Source organism: Arthroderma uncinatum, assembly GCF_011692745.1.
Source record: "Arthroderma uncinatum strain CBS 119779 chromosome Unknown scaffold4, whole genome shotgun sequence".
NCBI lineage: Eukaryota > Fungi > Ascomycota > Eurotiomycetes > Onygenales > Arthrodermataceae > Arthroderma > Arthroderma uncinatum.
The window spans coordinates 1,512,335-1,534,761 of NW_022983866.1; the positions used below are offsets into that span (position 1 = coordinate 1,512,335).

Below are 22,427 nucleotides of genomic sequence, written 5' to 3' on the forward strand. Positions count from 1 at the left end.
TCTCGGCAAGAGGTTCAATTTCTGGCATAGTTATAGAGACTGTGTCGTAGAAGGAGTTGAGGTTCAAGCATAGATTGAAGTAATAAGCTTGCAGGTAGCTTTCTCGCACCCTTTATATACCCTCTTGCATTGACACGTACTGACATTAGATGAAAGACCAAGTCATCTCTAAAGTCGCACGTTGACTGATAAGCGGCACACGACCCACTTATAATACGAAACTCTATTTACCAACAAACGTTAGGTCTTTCCTATTGGATACCCAAGCGCTGGGTTTCAAACGACTGACGCCTGAGCCGGCCCTGCCCTGGCATATCTGTCGTCATTCATGTCCCTATTCTGCGGCATGTAGATGTCACCTTAGCATATTCCATTTGATTGGCCCCTTTTGCTGGATAATTAAGTAGTCATTTAAATGGCGGCTTCATCAAGTCTAGCCGATCATCCTTGTTCCATCTACCTCGCCCCCCCGTATTTTTCTTTACGAGGCAAAACAGTATACTTGGGAGGCGGTCCCATTCTAACTATAAAAGAAGTAGTAAATCTAGTAGACTCTCTATTCTAATGATTTCTTATCCCATCAAGAAGCGCCCATTCCGCCTAGCACATCCTTCTTGTTTAAGATATTTATTCGAAACGGTGATTACCCCCAATGTTAAAGATCTCTCACTTGTTTGGCCTAGTACTGATATATAACGTATAGATGTCATCGCAAATCAACGACGCATGTATGCTCTGCGGCAACATTAAAGAGCTTCTATTCTTTAGTGGAGTATTGAAGAATAACCTCGCTCTTGCTGAACAGTAGCATGAGCAAAACAATGCCGCGCTACAGGAAGCGAGCACCCGCAATGATATACTTGAACACGAGCGGGATATTGTAGAAGAGGCACTCGCACAAGCCAGAAATTAATATATAGTAGGCCTGGAGCGCCTTAATGCTGAGATTATTCGTTATAAGGATACGGTGAGTGAGTGCAAGGCCTTAAATATAGAGAATGAGATACTATGGAAGCTTATTAGAGAAATGAACCCGAATTCGTTAGGTTCCCTTAACCCGTCGGCCCTTCGAGAGGTGCTGTGTAAGGTATAAGAATAGGCAGAATTTATAGAACAACTCAGTGTTACCATCTAGGACTACGAGGCGTTAATCCATCAAATAGAGAACAAAGGAAACTCGATCGATGAGAGTGATCGCGATACAGAAATTGAGGATAATGATGATGGTGATGATGATGGTGGTGATGATGGTGATGATGATGATCGGGCGAGTGTGTAGGAGGTCACGCTGAGGCACACTGGGAACATGGTCATTCTAAAAAAGGTTGTCCATCTCTGTCCTCGAAATTATAGAGCTGCGAATAATTTTTGTTTTCCTCCTCTAGCTGTCGCTCCGTTTCGTCTAGGGCGTCCTGTACCATTTGATTTGCTTCCTGTACCATCTGGTTCGCTAGAGTAATTTGACCCTTTAGATTTAATAATAACACTCAGTCTCTCTCATTTCGCGATACTTCGCCCCGAAGATAAGAATTTTCAAGGCAAGATATATTACTTTCTCCGCGAGATCAACTCCATCCTCTGAGTAGATAGAAGAAGACCGTTTATCTTTATAGCTTTGCATACGCAGTGAAAGTCGCTCGATTCTAGAGGAAGAAAAGCCACTTAGATACGCTTGGTGGTCAAGAGGGGTTATCTCCTCTGGAATTGAAGGAAGATGGAAGCGTGTCTTTATTAAAGATGTTTTATCAGAACCCTGAGCTGGCAGCGGCCCTTTCGTAGGTGAAAGTAACATGAATCTCGGCCTTAGCGCTAAGCCCTTTTCGGCAAGTTTCGGATAATATATTAGTCCGTGATAACGTGACATGGAAGCTTATTTTCACGACTTCATAAGGAAAAGTCTTAAGGCTCGTTATATTTTATCAAGCAACTGGACAAAGGGCCCCTAATATATTATTTTTACTATCTATAAACTTGTCCTTAGCTATCCTTAGACCTTTATTAGGCCTGTCCCTAAGACTTATCCTTCAGTCTGTCCTTATGAAGGGGGACAAAACATAAGGAGCCTTAAGGACTTCTTGACAGGGACCTCCATGCTCTGTATCTGGACGGCATACCCAACTAAACATTACTAGAGATTATTCAATGAGTAGTCTAATTCCAACATTGGTTTGAGTTAGCTATCTAATTGGTAATGGTACAAAAAACAACCGATTTATACGAATCGCTCCGAGATAAGAGAAGCCTTCTTGCCATACATACATTCACCCTAGCTGCCTGCTACTGCACCTAACTCCGAACAAGTGCGTCTCGACGGATACTTATTGCCTGCCACGGTTATTCGGCGTAACAACAAGACAAAATGATTCCGTTCATGCCTTGCGGCAAGTCTGCATCACTTTCTTGATAGACCCCAGCTTCCCGGCCACCTTTGTTCCCAGTTTGGCCACGTCGGCGTCTTTCAACCCGCGTCTGATCGCAGCCGCCTTGCCGACTGCCGCCAGATCACTCAGTCCCAACGGCGTCAAGATCAAGCCGAAAATCGCAAGCGGCGCATTCTCGGGATCATCGACGATGCTGTATATGTCAAGCGCTACCTCCCCGGCAGTTCCTAGGATTGTCAGGATTGCTGCAACGCTGGATAGTTCGGTTACCGCGCCGATTACTTGACCCGCGATGGGCACGAAGAAGAGGATGGCGCCCAGGAACCCCAGGATGAGGGCCTTGCGCTTGGCTTCGTCAATCTTCTCCGCCACCTCCTCGACCTGCGCCATACTCTCCACTCCGCTTACGATCATAAGTATCGGAACTGAAATACTGTCTACCAGCTCAGAGGAGTCGCCATTATAGCTCCCGAGCTTCAGCCGATAGACCGCATTTCTCACCTGAACCACGAGGTCTTTTGAGTTCTCGAGCGCCTTGGCCACCGTTTCCATCGGGTTGAGCACGTCGGCTTCGCTGTAGCCATTTGGAATAGGAACGTTATAGTCCATGTCGAAGGCGTGGCAGAGGTCATCAGGCTCTGCGCTCGGTGCGCAGTTTTGTCCTCGGTTATAATTGCCGATCTTGGTCTTCTCCTTGGGGATGCCCGTTTTGGTGAAGAGGTCTGCGTAAAATTCGTCTGCCTTGTTGCTCTCCAGAGTCCAGTAGACCGCCTGATGATAAGGATTGTTTGGTCCCTCACCGCGCTTTGAGTAATCTGGCGGACATGGCTCAGACACGTTCTGAGTTTTTACGTTAGGGGTCTCAATCGGGTACAGCATGTCGGGCGGCCCAGAACTCGAATTGAAGAGCGAGTAGAAACTGTTAGGCGGACAACCGAGCTCCGAGTCGCATTGTAAGTAACATTCGTCTTTGTGGCAATAGTCACAATATGAGGGCCATTTTTGCTCCCTCATACACAACTCACAGCACTGTGAAGTCTCAGGGATAATGCACGTAAAATACTTATCGCCATTTTTGTCCACGAATTCATGTACGCTGTTGGATGCACTGCCTGCTACGGCCTTTGAGTACGTCTTGAACTTCCCCTTGTACCCGTTATTAACTATCTTGGTATAGTTCTTGACTGCCGCATCAAGAAGGTTCGAGAGTGCTCTAGCGGTATAATAGGCCTTGCAGTGCTGCGGAATATCGCCTGCCGCAGCTTCAAGCGCTTCCAATGTTGCATAGTCGGCGTCGCATCTGGAGAGTGAAGGACCTGGAGGCAAAACTTCCTCGCCTTCTGGATCACCGTCATCGCCTGTGAAGTATTCTAGGTCAACTGCCCAGTCTACAACACCTGCGAAGTTGAACTTTCTGTAGTACCCAGCGCGGGACCTTTTAACGGCGGCGTTCATATAGGCAACCCACTCCTTGCCGTCATACGTCATGATGTTCGAAGCGCTCTCCCTGTCATACCAGGTCTTTACATTATCGTTATTATTGATGATTTGGTCGATCTCCGCGTTGGAGATGTATCCCGCCGTGCCGGTGCATGGACCCTCTTTAGCGGTTGAATGAGTACGGTCACCGCTAAATCGACAGTCAGGGCTTGTGCAGCCTTCCTCGAGCAATCCGAATGAGCGGCCGTAGCTGGAGATACCCACGGCGATTTTGTTAGCAGGCACACCGGCTTTTGTGACCATGGCGAGGGCATAATTCGTCTCTGTCAAGTTAACATGGCTACGCAAGCAGTTGCCACCCAGGCAGCCTTCCTGGCTCCATGGGTTGCCAGCATCCCACTGGCCGTGGAGATCGTATGTCATGTAGACGATATAGTCTAGCTCTTTTGCCATGTCATCGATTGGGAACGGCCGAAGATACCAGAATGACGCTGGCGCAGCGATGGAAAGGGATTTGCCCTCGGGCAATTTTCCCCGGACTTTCTTCAGCATGGCGAGGTAGTTTGGTCCATCAGTTTCCAAACCTGGTGGAATTCCAGGAATATCTGGCGCACCTGGATATTCCCAGTCGAAGTCCACGCCGTCCAAGTTGTTGTCCTTCATAAATTGTATGACGTTATCTGTGAAAGTATCCACGTTTTCTGGATTCATCGCTTTGCGCAATATCTCATACGTCGCTGGTTCCGTCGAATAGCCCCATCCGCCAAATGACAGGATCTTTTTGAAACCATACAGTGAGGTAAATGGCTTCCATTGCTTGTGTTTATCGTCGACGCTTATATCGAACGACGGACTGATGAGACCGAATCCCCAGTGTAGATGGGTGAACGTCTGGTGAATTGAATCTACACGCATGTTAAGGCACGGGCGGTCGAAATTCCAGGACTCATAGTACCCTATGTTGATGAAGCTGCTGGGCCCGGCGTCGCCGGTTTTTATATCAGTCCCACAGTTTGAAATGCAGCCGTTGTGACCCGGTGGTGCCGTACCAGGATTGCCTGTTGGTCCCGCCTCGTCCGTACAGAAATCTGGCGTAATGCCGCACTGGCCCCAGATGTTGCAACACGAGTTGAGAACACAGGGATTCAAATCCGCCAGTTTTGTCTTGGGGTCGGCCTTGGTACCAGGTTTGATTGGTCCGCAAACCGCGTTGGGCACAGGGGCGGGCATTGGTGGAGAGCCTGAAGAAAGACAGATGCGAGTGCCAGCCAGGAGGGAATTGCAACCAAACCAACCCCAGATTGTTTTGTCGTTGAATTTTCCCAGATCCTCCACCTTAAGGCCATTACTGGCAGCAATAGCGGAGCATGTGTCGCCGGATTTAACAGTATAACTAGCGCAAGAGCCATCCTGTTCGGGTTTGGGCCGGATATCTGGCAGTGTGCCAGGGGAGCAGCAGACTCGTTGGCCTACGGCAAGGCCCGGACAGAGGTTGGGGTCTGGGTTGTATTTCGTGAAGTCGTTTGCTGAGATGCCGCATCGCTGTGCCAGTGTACCACAAGAGTCCCCGAACACGACGGAGATAGTTCTGCACTCTCCTTCGCTGGCGACAAGCCGGAAGGCCTCTTGAAGAGGCGCTTCGGCAATAACCGTCTTGTCGAGGCTGCGGGTCATAATGCCATCACCGTTGATGTCGAAACATGTTGCGTTGCTCCAGGACACTATGGCCTTTTGTACGGCAGCTACATCACCCGTTGTATCCACAGCGATGCCAAAGGTATGATCCGAATTCCGCCCCTGGCCGCAGAGTTGGACAACAGCTGTCTTTGAGTCGCTAACTACAGACGGGAGACGGTCCAGGATCGGGGAAATCGTGGCCTTGTTGTCTATTGCCGATCCAGAGTAGACGGCCACCACGGCTTCTTCCGAGTAGCCAACAATGAAAGTTTCGTCACAAAAATTTTGCAGATAGCTTCGCACTTTTCCCAGCGCCGAACGGGTATCTTGAGAAGAAGCATGGCCACGACCGCTCATCTTGACGTTGAGAGTCATAGTCTTCTTCCTTGCGGAGGCAATGCAAGAGGTGCCGTCACGCGGATAGTGAATTGTCCGGTTTGTGGTGAGCGCGTTCCGGACATCGTTGGCATCTCCTGCTGTGCAGGCTCGCAGCTTTGTGTACCTATCCTGACCATCGATTGGGGTATGGATGGCAAAGTCGAATAAGATAGGCTGCGCGCAGACGCGAAGGCGATCTATGGACGTATAGACAGTCCAATTTGAAGGAGGGCCGGCACAAGGCTGAGGACATGGCCGAAGTTGGCTATCGAATCCTTGTGCAGAGGCACCTACTGCGAGGAGGCTGATAGCAAGCCCCGTCCCGGAGAACCAAATATCGGGACGCATAGATGAGGCAACAGAGAGCTTGAAGGGAAATCGGGGTGAATACGGTCTGTTTGAGCAGTGCAAGCAGACACAAGTCTGAAAAAGAGTGAATGAATGAATGGCAGGAGACTCAATACCCACATTCTGAGAAAAGAATATCAGTCAGTCAACTGGCAGGACTTTATAGCTGCTCTTTAGATCCTTCAACGGCGAGGTATCTTGGTAATCAGAAATGATGCTTCAAGGGTTGGTTTCCCTTGAGGCCGGTGATTACCGGTATTGCCCTTTCGCATGGGTTTACCGAGGGATAACAATCTGCGCCTGGTTGCAGTTGGTGACTATTGATATCACCCCCTTTTCATGGGTTTTGGGAGTCATATACCGGAGCTTTTGTGACCAGGGGACTCATCTAACAGCCGCCGCAGCAAGGATATCAACTGTTGGTTACTAGCAGGGGTAAAGGTCACATTGCAGGCGCCTACATTTCGGGGCCCGAGAGTTGCATCACTCCCTGGCCAGTTGAAATGCAGGCTAATCAAATGTCTTCCTCAACTAAGCAGGTGGAAGGGGTCAATATCAACCGACCCCTGAAATCAGGGGCCCGCGTGAAATCAAGTTAATACTAAAAATGTGAGATGGCCCAGCAAAATGCTATCGTTCACAGTTGCTTTCCACACCCGTTTGTTCTCTGTACACTACCTTTAATCATGAAGTGTTTCTTCATCTGGCTTTCAGTCATTAGCACGCTATTGCCTCTGGCAACTGCCTATGGATCGCGAGGTGCCGTAGAACGGTCAGTGGAACAAATTTAACTGATTTATTCAACTGCTAACATTCACAACAGCCTCGTCTACTACTATGCTTACTTAGCCGATGAACTCGTCAATGCTGACGGGGCGCGTACGGTCGCCGTCGGCTGCCGTGGCACCCTACCCGGCAATCGTTGTAACCTGGACGAATTCCTCAAGTACATCTGGAGTCCGTTGCCAGGCGAGTCTCCGACACCTCCGAATCCAATGGATCTCGGGTATAAAAAGAAGACGAATTTCGAAGATATCACGGTGAAATCTCTTTACAACAAAATTGTCAAGTGGAGGGACCCCGTTGATAAACGCGGTATAACCGGGAACATAGACAACACAAAGCTCCTTCCTGGTTCAACAGATTTCTACGACTGCCTTGCGAGAATAGCTAGGCCCATTGGTATGCTCGGCATGACAACTTTCCCTGATGATAAAACCAAACGGGATCTGGCCAAGAAGATCGTTGACAAGGGCAAAATGGCTGCACAAACGCTGTACGAATTTCGCTTGAATGACTTCGATAAGCACCGTATATCCCACTTGAAGGATAAACTGGGCGAGGATAATATCATCCAGAAGCCGGGGAGGGACGTGGTAGGCTTGATGCCTAATTGGCAAACCCTTGACGTGGATGCAACGGCTGCTAAACTCGGGAAAGGCGGACGGGACACGCTGGATACGGCAATAATGAATTACTATATGATCGAAAAGGCTAGGGACCACCGCGCAGCGTTGGTTGCGGCCGACCACGCCCAACAGCTGAGCGGATGCCCGTTAGGTGCAACGTAACTGGAGCGGCCCGCCGGATAACTAGTTAACTAAACATGTACATAACTAAACTGTCCACTGCTGGCAACCGAATCGTTACTTGATTCACTCGGAATTTTATAGTTAGACTAGTTTAGGTTATCATTGTCCTTCATAGAAGCTTCGTTTGTGAAATCTACACCTTTCCTAGGAAAATGTACCACAATGCATACGTATTATTGCTGGGCTTTGGGAACAATCTGTTGGATTTAATACTCGTCCGTAGCTATGGCCACTGTATAATTTCGGGCTATTCCTCCTCGATGCGCGGCGTAGGTGGGGGTGGACGTAACAGGTTCAGCATTTGATCTCTTCCATACTGCTCCGCCACATCTGCTGCCGTCTTCCCGTCCTCGTCCTTTACGGAAGCATCTACACCCTTCTTCAGCAGATATTCAGCGTGCTCTACAGCCAGCGTGGATGCCTGCAAGGCAACTAAGTGGAGTAAAGTCTGACCGTTCGCGCTCCTCTGCGTCCAATCGACGTTTGTTTCGGCAAATAAATCCTGTAAATCCAGGAACGTATATAGGCGTATCTTAGAGGTTCCGTGGAAACTTCTAGTAGGAGGGAGTTTATCGACTCGGCTCCGCCCAGAATCTTCATCGTCGAGAAAAACCTCGATTGCGCTTCGTCCGGCGTTGTTGCGCGCGTTTATATCTACCCCAAGCTCAAGGAACTTATGAAATAACAGTCCGCCGGCCTTGTAATCGTATCCGTAATCGAAAGGGGTAGCCGCAAGGTAGTGCAATCCAGTGTTCCCCCTTCCGTCGCGGGCATGGGGGTCAGCTCCTGCGGCGAAAAGCTGCTCGATGCGGTTCACATAGTACTTTGCACTACTAAACAGATTACAGCGCATGCTCTGTAAGGCAGTATGGAGTGGAAAGATGCTGTGGTGGTCTGGCTGGTTAGCCAGCTGGGGTAGATGTGTTAGAGTGTAATTTATGGCGTCACTACATCCCTCGTCACGGACTCCACCATCACAGAGATGGTGAAGAATGTGCCGTCCTCTGCTGTCGACCGCCAGCATGTCGGCATTGCGAAGCCGGAGAGCATGGAACAATGAAGGCTGGACATCGTAGGAAAAAAATACCGTATGGGTGTACCAGACGTACCAGGTATCATCGAGAAGGGCATCAGCACCTAGTTCAGACAGGCAGGCGGAATGCAAAAGGGTGCGGCCCTGGGGGTCACGATGCTCAATGTCAAGCTTAACCTTCTCCTCAAAAAATGGTAAAGCCTGCCCGCCAGTCTCGAGAATGGAATGGAGAACACTGCGGGTGCCGAACTTAGAAAAGTGAGTACGGGGTAATACACTGCCATCTTCATCATGAACCGGGTCTAATTGCTCGTCAAACGTCTCGCAAGGGTAGCGGAAGAATTTGCGTCGTCCGAGAGGAGCCCGGAAAAGCGCAAAGGGATCCGCGCCCTCCTTAAGTAGGTAGCGCATCACCTTGACCTGCTTATCTCGACGATCTCTCATCTCCCTGCTATGGGCTGCAGCCTGCAGTGGATAATAGTTTAGGTGTAGGCTTTCATTTTCATCGTAAAAAGTGACGAAGGCAATGTCGGCATCACGCGTAGCCCAGTCAGGGGCAACATCCGCATCAGGAGGAGGCGCCCCTGCTGCCCGCATGTTGGCTGTGTGACCATCGCTAAATAAGAAGTCGAGGGTACACCTTTGACCAATTTCAGCGGCGGCCATGACAGCCTCTCCCGTAACACGCAGCCAGAATATCCCCCGAGTGTCATACAAGGCCCGCGCTACCTTCCTGGGGGATCGGACGAAATTGACGAGTGGCTGGCTCCATTTGACGACGATATCATCCATTTCCTCCCATTCAGAATCACTCAACGGCTCAAAGGTTCTGGAGTCCCGGTCCGAGTCGGAGTCGGAGTCAATAAATGCCATGCTGATTATCTCACTCTGCGCCGGGTTTCTCCTAGGGACGTCGATGACTATCTGGACAGCTGCTAGACAACTAACTAAGGTAGTTAGTTGTCCGACTCCCTCGCGGGGTTAGGGCTATCTTATAAGCCGCTTAAGCTAGTACTAGGATCCCTGGAGCATTGATCATTGATGTAACCTAACGCAAGACACGAGCATGGATAGCGCTTGAACGAGATCTAACTAAAAATGGTCATTAGATTTAGTAAGTTAATTAATCATTCCCATATGTTTTTACTCCGTATATAAGCTTATCATAAAACAATAGATATTACGTAAAATTGTTGACTCATCCTGGCCCCGGAAGTCACCTCCTTTTAAAATATACCCCTGAGAGATAGTAGTCTTCCAGGGATGAAATGGTCTCTGCGGCTTGTCATACGAGAACGAGTAAGCGATCCAGGTTGTCGGAACCGAGGATAAACAAGGGGCCAGGGCTTACTACTTAGTTACCAGGTTGTTTATGCTAGTCATTGAACTCTCGTTTATATCAGCCTCGTTGTTAATCGCATCCTGCGGGTGAACCCTGCATGAACCATTCCGGGTCGTTCAATACTGATGCCGCCGTTCTTTGACCAGGATGGTCTCCAGGGGCACAGTTTGTGTTTTCATGCGGCTCACAATGATACCCAAATTCTACGTTGACAGAGCAAATTGCCGAGTTCAAGGAAACAGCCGGATTTCCGTGTTAGTCCGCAGGAGAGATGTGGGAACATGCGCATACGATCACACGCATGCATCGCAGCCTGCCAGTCAGGCCATTCTTTGCCTCAGCCCATGTATTTGTTTCCAGACTACCAAGGACAGGCCCGGGTTTGGAATATGTTGGTTCTAACCGGGGGATGAGGTGGTATGCAGCTAGATGTCACCTGGAGGATTAGAATCTGTTAGGCGGTGAAAGAGGCCCGCATTGAGTCGAAACATGGGTACATATAAGTCGGCGTGAGATGGGATTATGTCTTGTATAGCCAGAATCAGGACGAGCTGCGAGAGCAAGATACCAAAGTAAAGTCCCTTTAGAGCACCATGTTCTTTCCGAGACTCACTCCTGCGCTGATTCTCAGTGCTACTGTCGCCAATGGATATTTGGTTCCAAGGCAGAACGGCCCAGTCGACCCGGGCACTGCGCCAGACTGCAGGCTGTACGACGATGCCTTGGATATCACATATAATTGTGCATACTTCGAACAGACGTGGGGGGTCAGCCATGCGGACTTCGTGTATTGGGTAAGCTGATTTGGAAAAATCAATGATGTTGAGCTCGCTAACACAAAGCGTAGAATCCAATTGTGAAAGACGATTGCAGTGGGATCAGGACCGGCAACTCCTATTGCATCGATGCAAAGAAAGGAGCTCCAGGAACATCATCCCCTCCGGGAACCACAACAGCTCCTTCAAGCACAACTGCTGCTCCAGGAACCACGACTACTTCAACGCCTACTCAACCCACTCCGACGGCAAACCCGACGCCATCGCCAATCCAGGATGGCATGGTAAACACATGCGCGAGGTTCTATCAAGCCGTCAGCGGAGATACCTGTGACAAGATTGCCGTCAAATTTGGGACCTTCACTCTGAAAGACTTCGTCACTTGGAACCCCGCCGTCAATGACGATTGCTCGTCGCTCTGGGCGGGATATTACTACTGTGTAGGTGTTCCAGGGACACCTACAGTTCCTCCCACCACAACGATGTCTCCCACCACCACCGCCCCAACCGGGCCATCCCCGACGCAGGGAGGCATCATCGCAACGTGCAACCGGTGGCACAAAGCTGAGTCTGGGGACAATTGTTTGAAAATTGTTGACAAGTACGGCGCCTTTTCGTTGGCAATGTTCCAGAGCTGGAACCCAGCAGTTGGTCCCGACTGTAGCGCGCTTTGGGCGGGATTTTACTATTGTATCGGCGTTCCAGGAACTCCCACTCAACCTACATCTACATCACGGCCTCCCACGATAACTGCTCCCTCGGGACCCTCGCCAACCCAGCCCGGTATCATCAGTACGTGCAACAGATTCCACAAGGCGGTTTCCGGAGACACATGCTATGTCATCGCCAGTAAGTACGGAACTTTCACTGTGGAGCAGCTCATCCAGTGGAATCCCGCTGTGAATTCGGATTGCTCTGCCCTCATCCTAGGTTACTATTACTGCATCGGTAAGATTACATAACCCCCCTATTTGCATTTGCGTTGGAGTTCTGTATACTAATACCCTCTGCTCACAGGGATACCGGGCACTCCAACAAGCAAACCAACAAGCAAACCACCAGCCACGCCAACGGGATGCCCCAATCCTAATCTTCCATCGCCCACGCAACCAGGAGCCGTGTGCCAATGCAAAAAATGGCACAAAGTCGGAAGCGGCGAATATTGTGATAGTATTATCAAAAAGTATAACATCAACGCTGATCAGTTCCATACATGGAATCCTCAAGTTGGACGAGCTTGCACTACTCTCTGGTCAGGCTATTATGTTTGTGTCGGGGCGTAGACTAGTTAGCAGGTTGGTCGATGTGAGTTACCTATCTTACTAGACAGTCATTACACTAATAGCCTGGGAATGTTCATGCTTCTTGTTGAGTGTTATTATCAATGAACGGTTAGGCCGTCTATGTACTAATTAGCATCGATATTGTATTCGAAAATGGAAACTATTCAGTACTGTGAACTGGACCTGAAATAATCTGAGCTCTGAGACCGGCCCCCTGAGAGATAGCTCGTATTGGGACATATTTTGTTCCCAAATTATTGCCAGAACTATCCAGTATTATGAAGTACCGTATTTGGCTGGGACCTGAGCTTGCGTATTCCTCGCTAAATTGGCGCGAGAATAGTCGTACTTAAATAAACTTTTCCTGTCGCTGTGTACATTTTTGTTATGCTAACCAAGCTATGCTTTGATGGATAATTTTGTTGGACCGTTGAGATAGGGGGGATGAATAAAGATCGAATCCTAGCCTCAAGGTAAGAGAAGGATAACACCAGGAAAGAATCCAACAATAAACTGAAACTATGTTAATGATGCATTATAGCTTAGAGGTATCTCGTACACAGCAAGAAACAACCGAAGACCTTCTTTATAGGTATGTGTGGCTTCTCGTCGGGTCCGATTATAGTTAAGTGGCATATCACTGTAATAAAGACGCAGCTTACAAAGTTGTCTGCCAGGTTGCTAAGCCCGATTCTCCTATGGCGGGAGGAGAATTCAAGGCCGTCGAAGGGCAGACGATGGAAGAAGTTGCAATTGCGGAAAACAGCAGCAGTGAACACCAAGGCCAAAGAACAAAAATCATCAACTCCTTCAGCCCCCATCCCGGCCTCTTCTCCTGCTCCCGAGATATTGCAACATGTCACTATTGGGTTTAATTCTACCATGAGATGCCTCGAGTCGCTCGGTGGGGCAAGCCTTGATACCAAAAATTCCACGTCGGACTCGTCCGGGTCTCAGTGTGAAAATCCTGCTGATACCGAAAACACGGATGACTCTACAGCCAAGGAAGAGGATACAACAAGAAAATCTTGAGTTTTGCATCTTTTTCCCCTACTGTTCTATCTTGGAAAATTTATATGTCCAGTGAGCTTTAATAAATAACATGTTCGCTATTTAACATTCAAGGGATCCTGAAAAATGGTCCAAGTCCGCAGGTCCCCTACTGATTAGCCGCATCACTACTCTTCGCTCGTGATGGGTCTAACTCGGTTTCTATACGACGGATGATTCTTGCTGGATTTCCCGCGGCAACATGGAAAGGCGGGACATCCTATATCACGGTCAGCGAATGCCTTAGATTTATTCGTATATATACCAATTTTGAACGCATGATCACATAGTTCAGCCATACCTTTGTTACCACGCTCCCAGCACCTACTGTAGCGCCTCTGCCAATCGTCACTCCGGGCAAAATGTCGACATTGCCGCCTATCCAGCAATCTTCACCAATATGGATTTCTTTACCATACTCTGGACCCTTAGTCCCCTTTCTTATGGCAGGATCCAAAGGATGTGTGCCCGCATACAAGTTAACCCCCGGCCCGAAGAGCGTCCTTGCGCCAATCGTGACAAGGCAGGTATCTAATATGACACAATTGAAGTTGATAAAGACTCCTTCTCCCACCTTCACATTGCAACCATAGTCAGTCCTAATGGGAGCCTCTATCCACGGCTCATCTTCAAAGAGAGCATCGTCCGCTTGCTGATCCGAAGCCTGTGGAGGAAGAGGGCGTGTATCTGCGACTATACTACAGCAAAGGTATTAATCAAATTTGCTTTCATATTTGACTTGAGCGATAGTATCCAGAACTTGGGGATAGAGCCACTTACTCCCTCCAAAGCTCTACCCGCTTTCGACGAGTTACTTGGCCTGCATTATTAAATCTATCACAGGCTGCTTTACATCTTGCTCTCTCCGCGATTAAATCTGGCGTGAAGGCAGTATACAACTCTCCACGTAGCATTTTCTCCCGCTCTGTGGATGGCTGGAGGCTGGATTGAGCAGGATCGGACATGATTACAGCTTCGAACAAGGCGGATATGTTATGGGTTTCTCAACGGGTTTTCAGCTTGCTGCAACGTTGTTAGTTGTTTGTTTCGTTGCAATTCCAAGTTCCCCGCATTTTTATAGGACCTCATTTGGCTTATATAAGATGACTAAACCTAACTCGACCTAGCAAGTTTTCCTTTGTTTTTTCGGATTTTGGCTCGGCGTTAAGAAAGCCCCAAAGGGCCAACATTATCTCTTGCATGTAATGATTCTACTATTATCTCTGGATCATAAATGTACCAAAAAGGGTATATAATCTGTTGAGAGGAAGAGGTTGTGTCTCACCAAGGCAACAATGTTAGAGATTATTGACATAGATCATCACACGCGGCCCAGCCCCATCCCCATGTTTCTCGTTCGACTCGTTAATTTAATCCTCTTATTGCCATAGTTGTTTGCAATAACAAAGCAGTTATCAATTGGAGTAACAATAATTATATCAAACGTTCCACCGGGCTCCAGCCTAAGTGACTCTGCACTCCACTCTAGCTGCTAAAGACCAAAAATAGCTATTGGCACGAGATGATGCCGGTTTACCTATATATGAAGTAGTAAAGTTCGCTTCACGCAGAACAGTAAAGATAACCAAGTCAATAGTGTCAACATGGCCTTGTTCAACCGGAATATTAAGGCACGCACCATTGGGCCATTGATTGAGGGCACGTTGAACCATGTCTAAATGCTTAGCATTATCCACTGCAAATAGGCCTAGTGTTCGCGCCTCCCTAATCCAGATGCCGCAGGACTGGGTAATTTGAGTGCCCTTCTCAGGAGCGGTCTCTACAGAAACATAATTAGCTATCAAAATCATGCAATTGGAATAACTGAAAAGATTTTTTTTTTTTTTAAATTTTTTTTTAAAGGAATTGTTTCGCCGCAAAAAGCACTAGTTGTGAGATGGAATACTAACTAAGAGGCTAGCAACGTATGCTCTAGATTTGAGGGCCGATGGACTGGAGACGAAAGTCTCAATCACAATGGTTTCCTGCGCTCCACATGTAGACGACGCACCAACCGGCAATGTGGTAATCGTAGGCGATTTTGTCATTTTTCCCGGTATCATTCAAGCAATTTTCAAGCAAAATGGCGTGTTTGGTCTTTGGCTTTCCAGCGTTCAAGAGTCACGCGCGGGCCATCGAATACCTAGAATCAGGATTTTGGATGTTCAAATTGAAGAGTAGGGGTAGTTTGCAATCACTAAGTACAAGCTGGTTGTATAGATGTGTCCAATTTGCCGGATGAGGGCCAAGGTCACTGCAGAGTTGTGGACAGCCATCCAAAAGGCACGAGATCCAGGGATCTTCAATGCCGATGCCCCCACCGGAGTACTGGGAACGGTTCCTAGGCCAAATCCAAGCCCAGTTGAGTTAAGTTGGAATACTTGAAGCTAGTTGGATATGCCTGAATTCCATGTTCGGTGTGATTTTGGCCTGCGGCATAGGAAATAAAAAACAAAAAGAGGGTGATGAAGGATTATCCCGTCATGATGGATAAAAAAACGCGTGGGAAAGGTTGGATTTAATTCGCAATTGTCCTGCGACAGTGAAGTCAACTGGCTCCTTAAAGAGTTCTCAGTCTAGCTATAAAATATTTTTCTCTGAAAGACCAACTAAGATAAGTAGATATCCCGTGATATCCTGAGTCACAGCAGCCAGTGCAGCTAAATATAGCCAGGTATTTCCGTCGTGGAAGAGATACCGCCTTTTAGTTTCAGTCCGCACCCTGTCACTCCTAATGATTCTTGTTATGCATAACCCACTGTAAAGGAAGAAACACATGCAGATGCCTAGCTGTAGCTAGCATTTTATCTGAGAGTAATTCCCCAACAACTTCGAAACCCTTGCCAGCATATCGCATCGAATCAGGGAATCCTGATTATTATCATATAACCTCACACGGAGGAAAGAAAACGGGTATAGTAGCATGTAAGTAAAATAGGGTACTGCTCCAATTGATGCGCTAAGGCCAAACTCTCGAGCATGGGAGTGACGTTGATGTTGCCTTTGGCCTACAGCGGAGTCTTAATCGAGACTCCGCGCGGCTTAATTTAACATCCCTAACCAACAACTGACTAGGGTAATTGTACTCCGTATATGTCTGATGTATTATAGGCTGTTGTGTTTCTCTGGACACAGCTTCCAACGAACTGAGGTCGCATGGATGTCGCTTGGCAGACGTTCCGACTAAGTTAACTTTTATCTCGGCGCGGCCCGGCTCCACATAGATCGAGATCAGGCGCTAGTAAAGTTATAGTGGGGCATTCTCTCAGCATCCATACCATCTATTTAGAATTGTTCGCGATGCGCAGTCTGTTCTTAGTCCTCTTTACCTAGCTGTTACCATCAATTATCTGTGTTAAGGCCGGCAACATCAATGATGCGACTGTCCTTCAGCGAATATGGATATGGGAGATGTACGATTTCTTTTTGAGTGTTGGGGAAAACTAAGGGGATGTACATAATAATTATGGCGATATACATTCCTAGAATTTCCAGACGGTGTTATCACCTCATAGACACCTGGTGGGGACGCATTCATAATCTAGTTTATAAATTCTACTAGTTAGTTATCTCCACAAATCTCGCACCATTCCCGAAATATCATCCACTGGCTCTACAGTAATATCCCTTTGTATTCGGTCTGTTATAGCATAGATGTTATTTACTAGGTTTAGAAGGCGGAAGCCGGAGTTTCTTATTGTATGCCCGCCGTATAGCCCGATTACAGCGAGACTCTCGATATATTATGGCCTACATCTCAAGTCTTAGAGTTTTTTTTTTTCCCCCAACTATGGATGAGACGTCTTCAATCAAACGACTGTTAATTTCCGCTACATAATGCGACGGATGGCGCAGCCCTTATAGGAAAGGAAGGAAATCCTTGTTGCTGCCCCTATACACGAAACGCATTAATTCAATAACTGGCTAACTAACTAGTTAGTTATTTAAACGGTTCAAAGTTCCCATATTCTGCAACCTCAACACAAACTTCCACTTTCTCAGCAAGATAAATTTTGTCACTCTAAACAGTACCAAACAATGAAATCAGAAAATATGGACAGCTCAACCAGGGAGATGCGTCCATATAACTCCGATTCCGACGATTCCAGTGATCCCGAGTACCACGAATGTGTTAACGGCCATTATAAGCAACTCGTCGCCGCCATACAGGGCGAGATGGTGCCCAACGCGGATGATCTGGACCGGCGACTTGGACTTCCTTGTCTTATTCGAGGCAGTCGTTGTCACTACAAGTTTGCAATAAGCTCTGAGGTAAAGGAAATCTGCGCATCACGTCCAGAATTTGCCCATGCTCACAATTCTCGGTTGATCATGAGTGATGTGGCGCGTGAGCCAGAAGATATGGATGACCTCGACAAAACAAAACACCCCTACTGTATCTGGTACCCTGACTTGGCGAAAGAAGGCACCTATAGCCAGCTAGTCCAGCGCTTTCCGTCTATGCGCTACCAGGTTAGACGGTCATGCGCGGCTGCAGGATACGCTGGGCTCTTGAGCTAGACCAATTGCCCGATGTCTCGATTGCCGAAGAGGCTCGAGAGAGTGATACCCTTGACGGCCGCACTATCTACAAATCAATAATGGCCTGTCATGTTCGTTTTGCTATTGTGGATGACCACAACTTATCTATAAGCCTAGAAAGGGAGAAGACCAAGGTACCGGCGTACCTCAATGGTGATACAGTGGCGCGGTGAAAGCTCTCAGTCCGCCGACGCCTGGCGCCCTTTGCATACAGTATAGGCGGCATTCGTGTACCAGTCGTAGTTAGTATTGAAGAGGATGAACCGCAGAAGGTATAATTTGCCCGAAGGTTATGACTCCCTGACTCCTGAGGAAATTCAGCTGATTCTAATGGCTGCTTATGAAGGAAACGTAGACCAGTACACGCGACTCGCCCGCCTATCAGCAATGGATGATATTCATTCTTGAAAGTAATTGAATATTACTATAAGTAAAGCCGTTAATCAATGGAAATATTCAATTATGAACACTGATAAATCATCTCACAGAATCGCTAGGTTGCTATCTATACATAAACATATTATTATTATTATTATGATTGATGCATTCAATCTCACACTGGAAGGATAAAGGTAATGAAATTTGGAAATTGAACCATATTGATGTTTGGCAGAGTTAAAGCCCTTGATCAAGCATATGGCTTGACCTGGGCCTCTGTCCAATCCCAAAACTGTCTCGCGGTTCCAGTACCCCCCTCAGACTCGGACTTAGCTGCTGCAAGCATGTCCTCAGGGAGTTTCCAGAACTTCCCCCATGGGGCAACTAGACCGTTGTTAGTTTGGAGAACAGGATAATTGTGACAACTAAACTTGACTTACCGAAACGACTCGAGTTATCAAGTGTGATTTTGCGCGAAAAGGCGGCAAAGATAACCGTGTAAGCTCCAAAGACGGGTGGATGCAGCACGGTCTTTTGAAGAATACATGTCATCATTGCTCCCTGGCTGCGCCAGAAGTCTGAGTCTAAGCTCCCTGGGTTTAGCGAGACAGAAAGGACACCGTCTGACTTGAGGCGAGATGCGAATTCCGTCGCGTGGAGGTAATTTCCGAACTTGCTCATGGCGTACTGATCTAAGGGCGTTTTCTTCTCAATTTCTGACAGGTTATCCATGAACGTCTTCGGCTCCACAGCCTCAGCAGCCGATGAAGAAACCCAGATTATGCGAACGGCGTTAGGGGGCGATACCTTGGCCGTAGAAACTAGGATTGGTGTAAGGTGCGTTGTAAGTGCGAAGGACCCGATGCAGTTTACCCCGAGTTGGAGCTCATGGCCTTGTTTTGTCTTGCTGCCGCGCTCTGGGAATCCAACTCCAGCGTTGTTAACGAGGAGGTGGAGTTTCTGCTCTCTGCGGTTGAATTCATCTGCGGCCGTCTTCACGCTCTCGAGGTCTGCTAGGTCAAGGTGAATAAAGATCAAGTCCCCTTCTGACTGGGGAACGGCAGCCCTGATAGCGTCGATAGCCTGCTTGGTCTTCTCCTCCGAGCGTGTCATCATATACACTTTAGCATTCTTAGAGTAGAGCATCTGGGTGATCTCCTTGCCGAGGCCGGTGTTTGAACCAGTGACGATAGCAACCTAGCAAGATCAGCAAATACAGCTCTTTAGACACGGGGAATCAGCGCAGTTACCTTGCCCTTTAAATCTGGAACATCTTTCTCGGTGAACTCTGGCTTTCCTGGAAAGCATTGCTGCACGAAACTGACAGTGCCTCGCATTTTGATGGCTCTTTTGATGTGATGATTTTTATATGATAAATAGCGCTTTGATGCGGGAGATCGTGAGATGATTGATAGCCAGTCGACTTGAGCTTGAGTTGATCACAATCTAACTTCTCCCTATCTTTATATCCATCATCGCATCCTGAGCTCACATAACGCAGTCTGTAATTCCCAATCCCCATCGGGGTTAAGGAGAGGTCGCATGTTTATCACCGCGCCGCTTGATGGGTGTTGCTGCCTCCCTCTCCGGAATTTACGTATCCTGATCCCTTTGGTAAATCGTGGCAAGGCGCGTCATGAATGCTGGTGTGCTGCCACCGCGCTGTTAAGGCTATCCCCTACGGCCGTTTCGTTGTGGTCAAACCGGCCATGGATTTATCCGAACACACCTAAATATCCACCAACTCGCTTAGGTTCCTCCGACCGCCGCGGCTGTACAAAGTACTTTGTCCTTCACCAATGACAGAGATGATATCTTATCCGCCGATATTTCGTCCGTTCATCGCAGTTTGCTTTTAAAAAGCGAAAATGGCGGCTGATACAGCCCCCACGAATGGTCGTGTAGTGTAGCGGTCATCACATCGGATTCTGATTATGTATCTGAAGTTCCGATAACCCTGGTTCGAGTCCTGGCATGACCTTCATTTTTTGCTCTTTCACGGTGTTTCTGTTATTTTTGCTGCTTTCGTGGACATGGAGTGTTGCATTTTGATATATAATGTTAAGGAAGTTGCCAAATTGCCGACCTGATGCTACGTTTTTCTATTTAACATCCATAGCATATTATCTTAAAGCTATCAGTTTGAAGAAATAAATAACTTGTCTAGCTACAGAAAATCAGAAGGACGGCTTTAAGATATCTCCCTAACTGTCGTCGTCATCCACTCTCGTTTGGCGAATGAGGTCGAGCGTCGCCTTTCTTGCTGTGAGCTGTGAATTATCGCTGTACTGAAAAATCCACTCCATCCCGATGATAGACTCCCTCGCCTCCATAGAGTTATGGCCTGCATAGTTGAAGAGAGTAATATCCGCCCCATGCTCTATGAGAAGACGGGTTAAAGAGCCGCACTTCTTATCATGTACTCTCATAAGTGGCGTGGAGAGATTTATATCCCGAGCATTGACATTTGCTCCTCTCTTCAGTAGATTCTTGGCAGCCTCTTCATAGCCCCTGTTAATAGCAAAATGGAGTGGAGTTTCGCCTTTGTTATTCTTTGCTTCGATGTTAGCACCATGCTTGTCAATTAGGCCGCCAAGGAAAGCGTCTGATCCTATGCCTGTAGTATGGAGAGCCGTGAGGCCATCACGATTTGCAGCGTTAATTGGAACCCCCAAACGTAGAAATATCTCAATAATCCCCATGTCACCTTTGCTTGCGGCTGAAAGAAAGGGTGTAATTCCAAGGGGTGTGGCATATAAAGGCTTTGCTCCGCGCCGGACGAGTGGTTCGATTAACGATTTATTTCCACGGAGCACGGCAAAGTGAAGCGGAGTATGGCCGCTAAGATCACAGTCGGAGTCGACATCGAATCCATCATCCAATAGCGCACAAACCACCTCCTCGACCCCTTCGGTCAGAGCAGTATGCATTACGGCCCTTTGTCGTTCTGCATTTAAAGCTGGCTCTTGGCCGTGCTTAGTGGATAAATAGCGGGCAAACACCCGCATCACCTGCGACCGCCCCGTTTGCGCGCGTTCGTTGTGGTCTGATTTAGACATTCTCGATTCACCGTCGGGGTCATTGATCACCGCAGGTTCGTCGGTATGACTCCACACTAAATCAGCAAATTTCCTCGAGGGATATTGGCGCAGGACATCGGCTGCGCATGAACATGCTCCCTGGCTTTGTAGAAATGTTACAGTGTCTTTGTGCTCCCCTTCCTGTGCCAGGGCAAGGGGTGTCCTTTCTTTGAAGTCGATGGCATTGATGTCGGCGCCATTCTGTATGAGGAGACGGACTACTTCCGCGTGGCCTCTCTTAGCTGCGAGATGAAGTACCGTTGATCCAGCCTTTCGACATCTGGCATGTATCCTCTCTATAAGGAGCTCGACGATGTCGAGCGAGCCGAAGAATGCGGCCAGGTGGAGAGCGGAGTTGAATTTTCGTTTTTCTTTTTCAATAGACCGGTCGTTTTGTTTCTCATACCTCGCTAGGTATCGCCGCACCAAGGACTGATTTCCTCGTTGGATGGTAATTCCCAATGCAGACCGAGCATGTCCGCCTGGCAACTCGAGTCCGTGCTGGTCGTGCTGCTGCAGGAGTTTGAAATACTCATGACGCGAAATGCAGGAAGAACGGGAGCGGACAACGCCAGTGAGATAACGGCTTCCTGCAAGCTTCACGCTGTGGTAGTCAACCACGGATATAAAAGAGAGGACATAGTCGATGATCTCAAACGGTAGACGTTCGATTCCCGGGTAATTGGACATCTTCCGTAATCATGGTTCTTACGGAGTAGCTATGGTTGAATTGTCCGTAGAGTGAAAGCGAGCATCCTCCAGCCTTATATATTGCACTGTCGGGCGTGAATCCAGGCTGCAGCGCTTGACTCACTGTTTGGCTGTGTCCATCGACTGCTGCCCCAGACCCACTTGAGGCTTCGCAGGGATCTTCGCCTTCTTGCCTGCAGCTGTTGACATGGCTAGGGTTGCGAGGGCGAATTGTCGAGGATATTGCTCTGTGGTTCTGCTGTACCGGAATAATCCTATTGGGGCCACGGAATCAGATATAACGGCCAAGCGGTCTTTGCTCTTTCGCGAATCAATAACGGTCCTATCGAGCTGCAGCTGATACACTCGGCGTAGTGGCTTAGATTAGCTACTTGAGGCTTGACCGCCTATCAACTGATAGCCTTGATGGATCAATC

The 22,427-nt window shown here is 48.1% G+C and overlaps 7 protein-coding genes and 1 non-coding gene across 8 annotated transcripts; 4 read left to right on the top strand and 4 right to left on the bottom strand.

The window, feature by feature from the left end:
• Positions 1-2,369: 2,369 nt before the first annotated feature.
• GIQ15_05806 (killer toxin alpha/beta) lies at positions 2,370-6,224 on the bottom strand (the record flags this gene model as incomplete). Its single annotated transcript, XM_033553223.1, has 1 exon — positions 2,370-6,224. One exon carries the CDS (start codon positions 6,222-6,224, stop codon positions 2,370-2,372), a length of 3,855 nt encoding a protein of 1,284 aa, XP_033404367.1.
• A 686-nt stretch (positions 6,225-6,910) lies between these two features.
• Positions 6,911-7,795, top strand: GIQ15_05807 (uncharacterized protein; the record flags this gene model as incomplete). The annotated part of the gene is made up of 2 exons (XM_033553224.1): positions 6,911-6,996; positions 7,048-7,795. The coding sequence occupies 2 exons, from the start codon at positions 6,911-6,913 to the stop codon at positions 7,793-7,795; spliced, it is 834 nt and encodes a 277-aa protein (XP_033404368.1).
• Positions 7,796-8,063: 268 nt separating this feature from the next.
• Positions 8,064-9,722, bottom strand: GIQ15_05808 (uncharacterized protein; the record flags this gene model as incomplete). Its single annotated transcript, XM_033553225.1, has 1 exon — positions 8,064-9,722. One exon carries the CDS (start codon positions 9,720-9,722, stop codon positions 8,064-8,066), a length of 1,659 nt encoding a protein of 552 aa, XP_033404369.1.
• A 1,062-nt stretch (positions 9,723-10,784) lies between these two features.
• On the top strand, positions 10,785-11,929 carry GIQ15_05809 (LysM domain-containing protein; the record flags this gene model as incomplete). The annotated part of the gene is made up of 2 exons (XM_033553226.1): positions 10,785-10,985; positions 11,039-11,929. The coding sequence occupies 2 exons, from the start codon at positions 10,785-10,787 to the stop codon at positions 11,927-11,929; spliced, it is 1,092 nt and encodes a 363-aa protein (XP_033404370.1).
• A 5,409-nt stretch (positions 11,930-17,338) lies between these two features.
• Positions 17,339-17,821, top strand: GIQ15_05810 (uncharacterized protein; the record flags this gene model as incomplete). The annotated part of the gene is made up of 1 exon (XM_033553227.1): positions 17,339-17,821. One exon carries the CDS (start codon positions 17,339-17,341, stop codon positions 17,819-17,821), a length of 483 nt encoding a protein of 160 aa, XP_033404371.1.
• A 649-nt stretch (positions 17,822-18,470) lies between these two features.
• Positions 18,471-19,557, bottom strand: GIQ15_05811 (short-chain dehydrogenase; the record flags this gene model as incomplete). Its single annotated transcript, XM_033553228.1, has 3 exons — positions 18,471-18,604; positions 18,661-19,417; positions 19,471-19,557. 3 exons carry the CDS (start codon positions 19,555-19,557, stop codon positions 18,471-18,473), a joined length of 978 nt encoding a protein of 325 aa, XP_033404372.1.
• A 558-nt stretch (positions 19,558-20,115) lies between these two features.
• Positions 20,116-20,204, top strand: GIQ15_t0036. The gene has a single exon. It is a non-coding gene; the product is annotated as a tRNA-Gln (tRNA).
• Positions 20,205-20,424: 220 nt separating this feature from the next.
• Positions 20,425-21,990, bottom strand: GIQ15_05812 (ankyrin repeat and SOCS box protein 3; the record flags this gene model as incomplete). Its single annotated transcript, XM_033553229.1, has 1 exon — positions 20,425-21,990. One exon carries the CDS (start codon positions 21,988-21,990, stop codon positions 20,425-20,427), a length of 1,566 nt encoding a protein of 521 aa, XP_033404373.1.
• Positions 21,991-22,427: the final 437 nt, after the last annotated feature.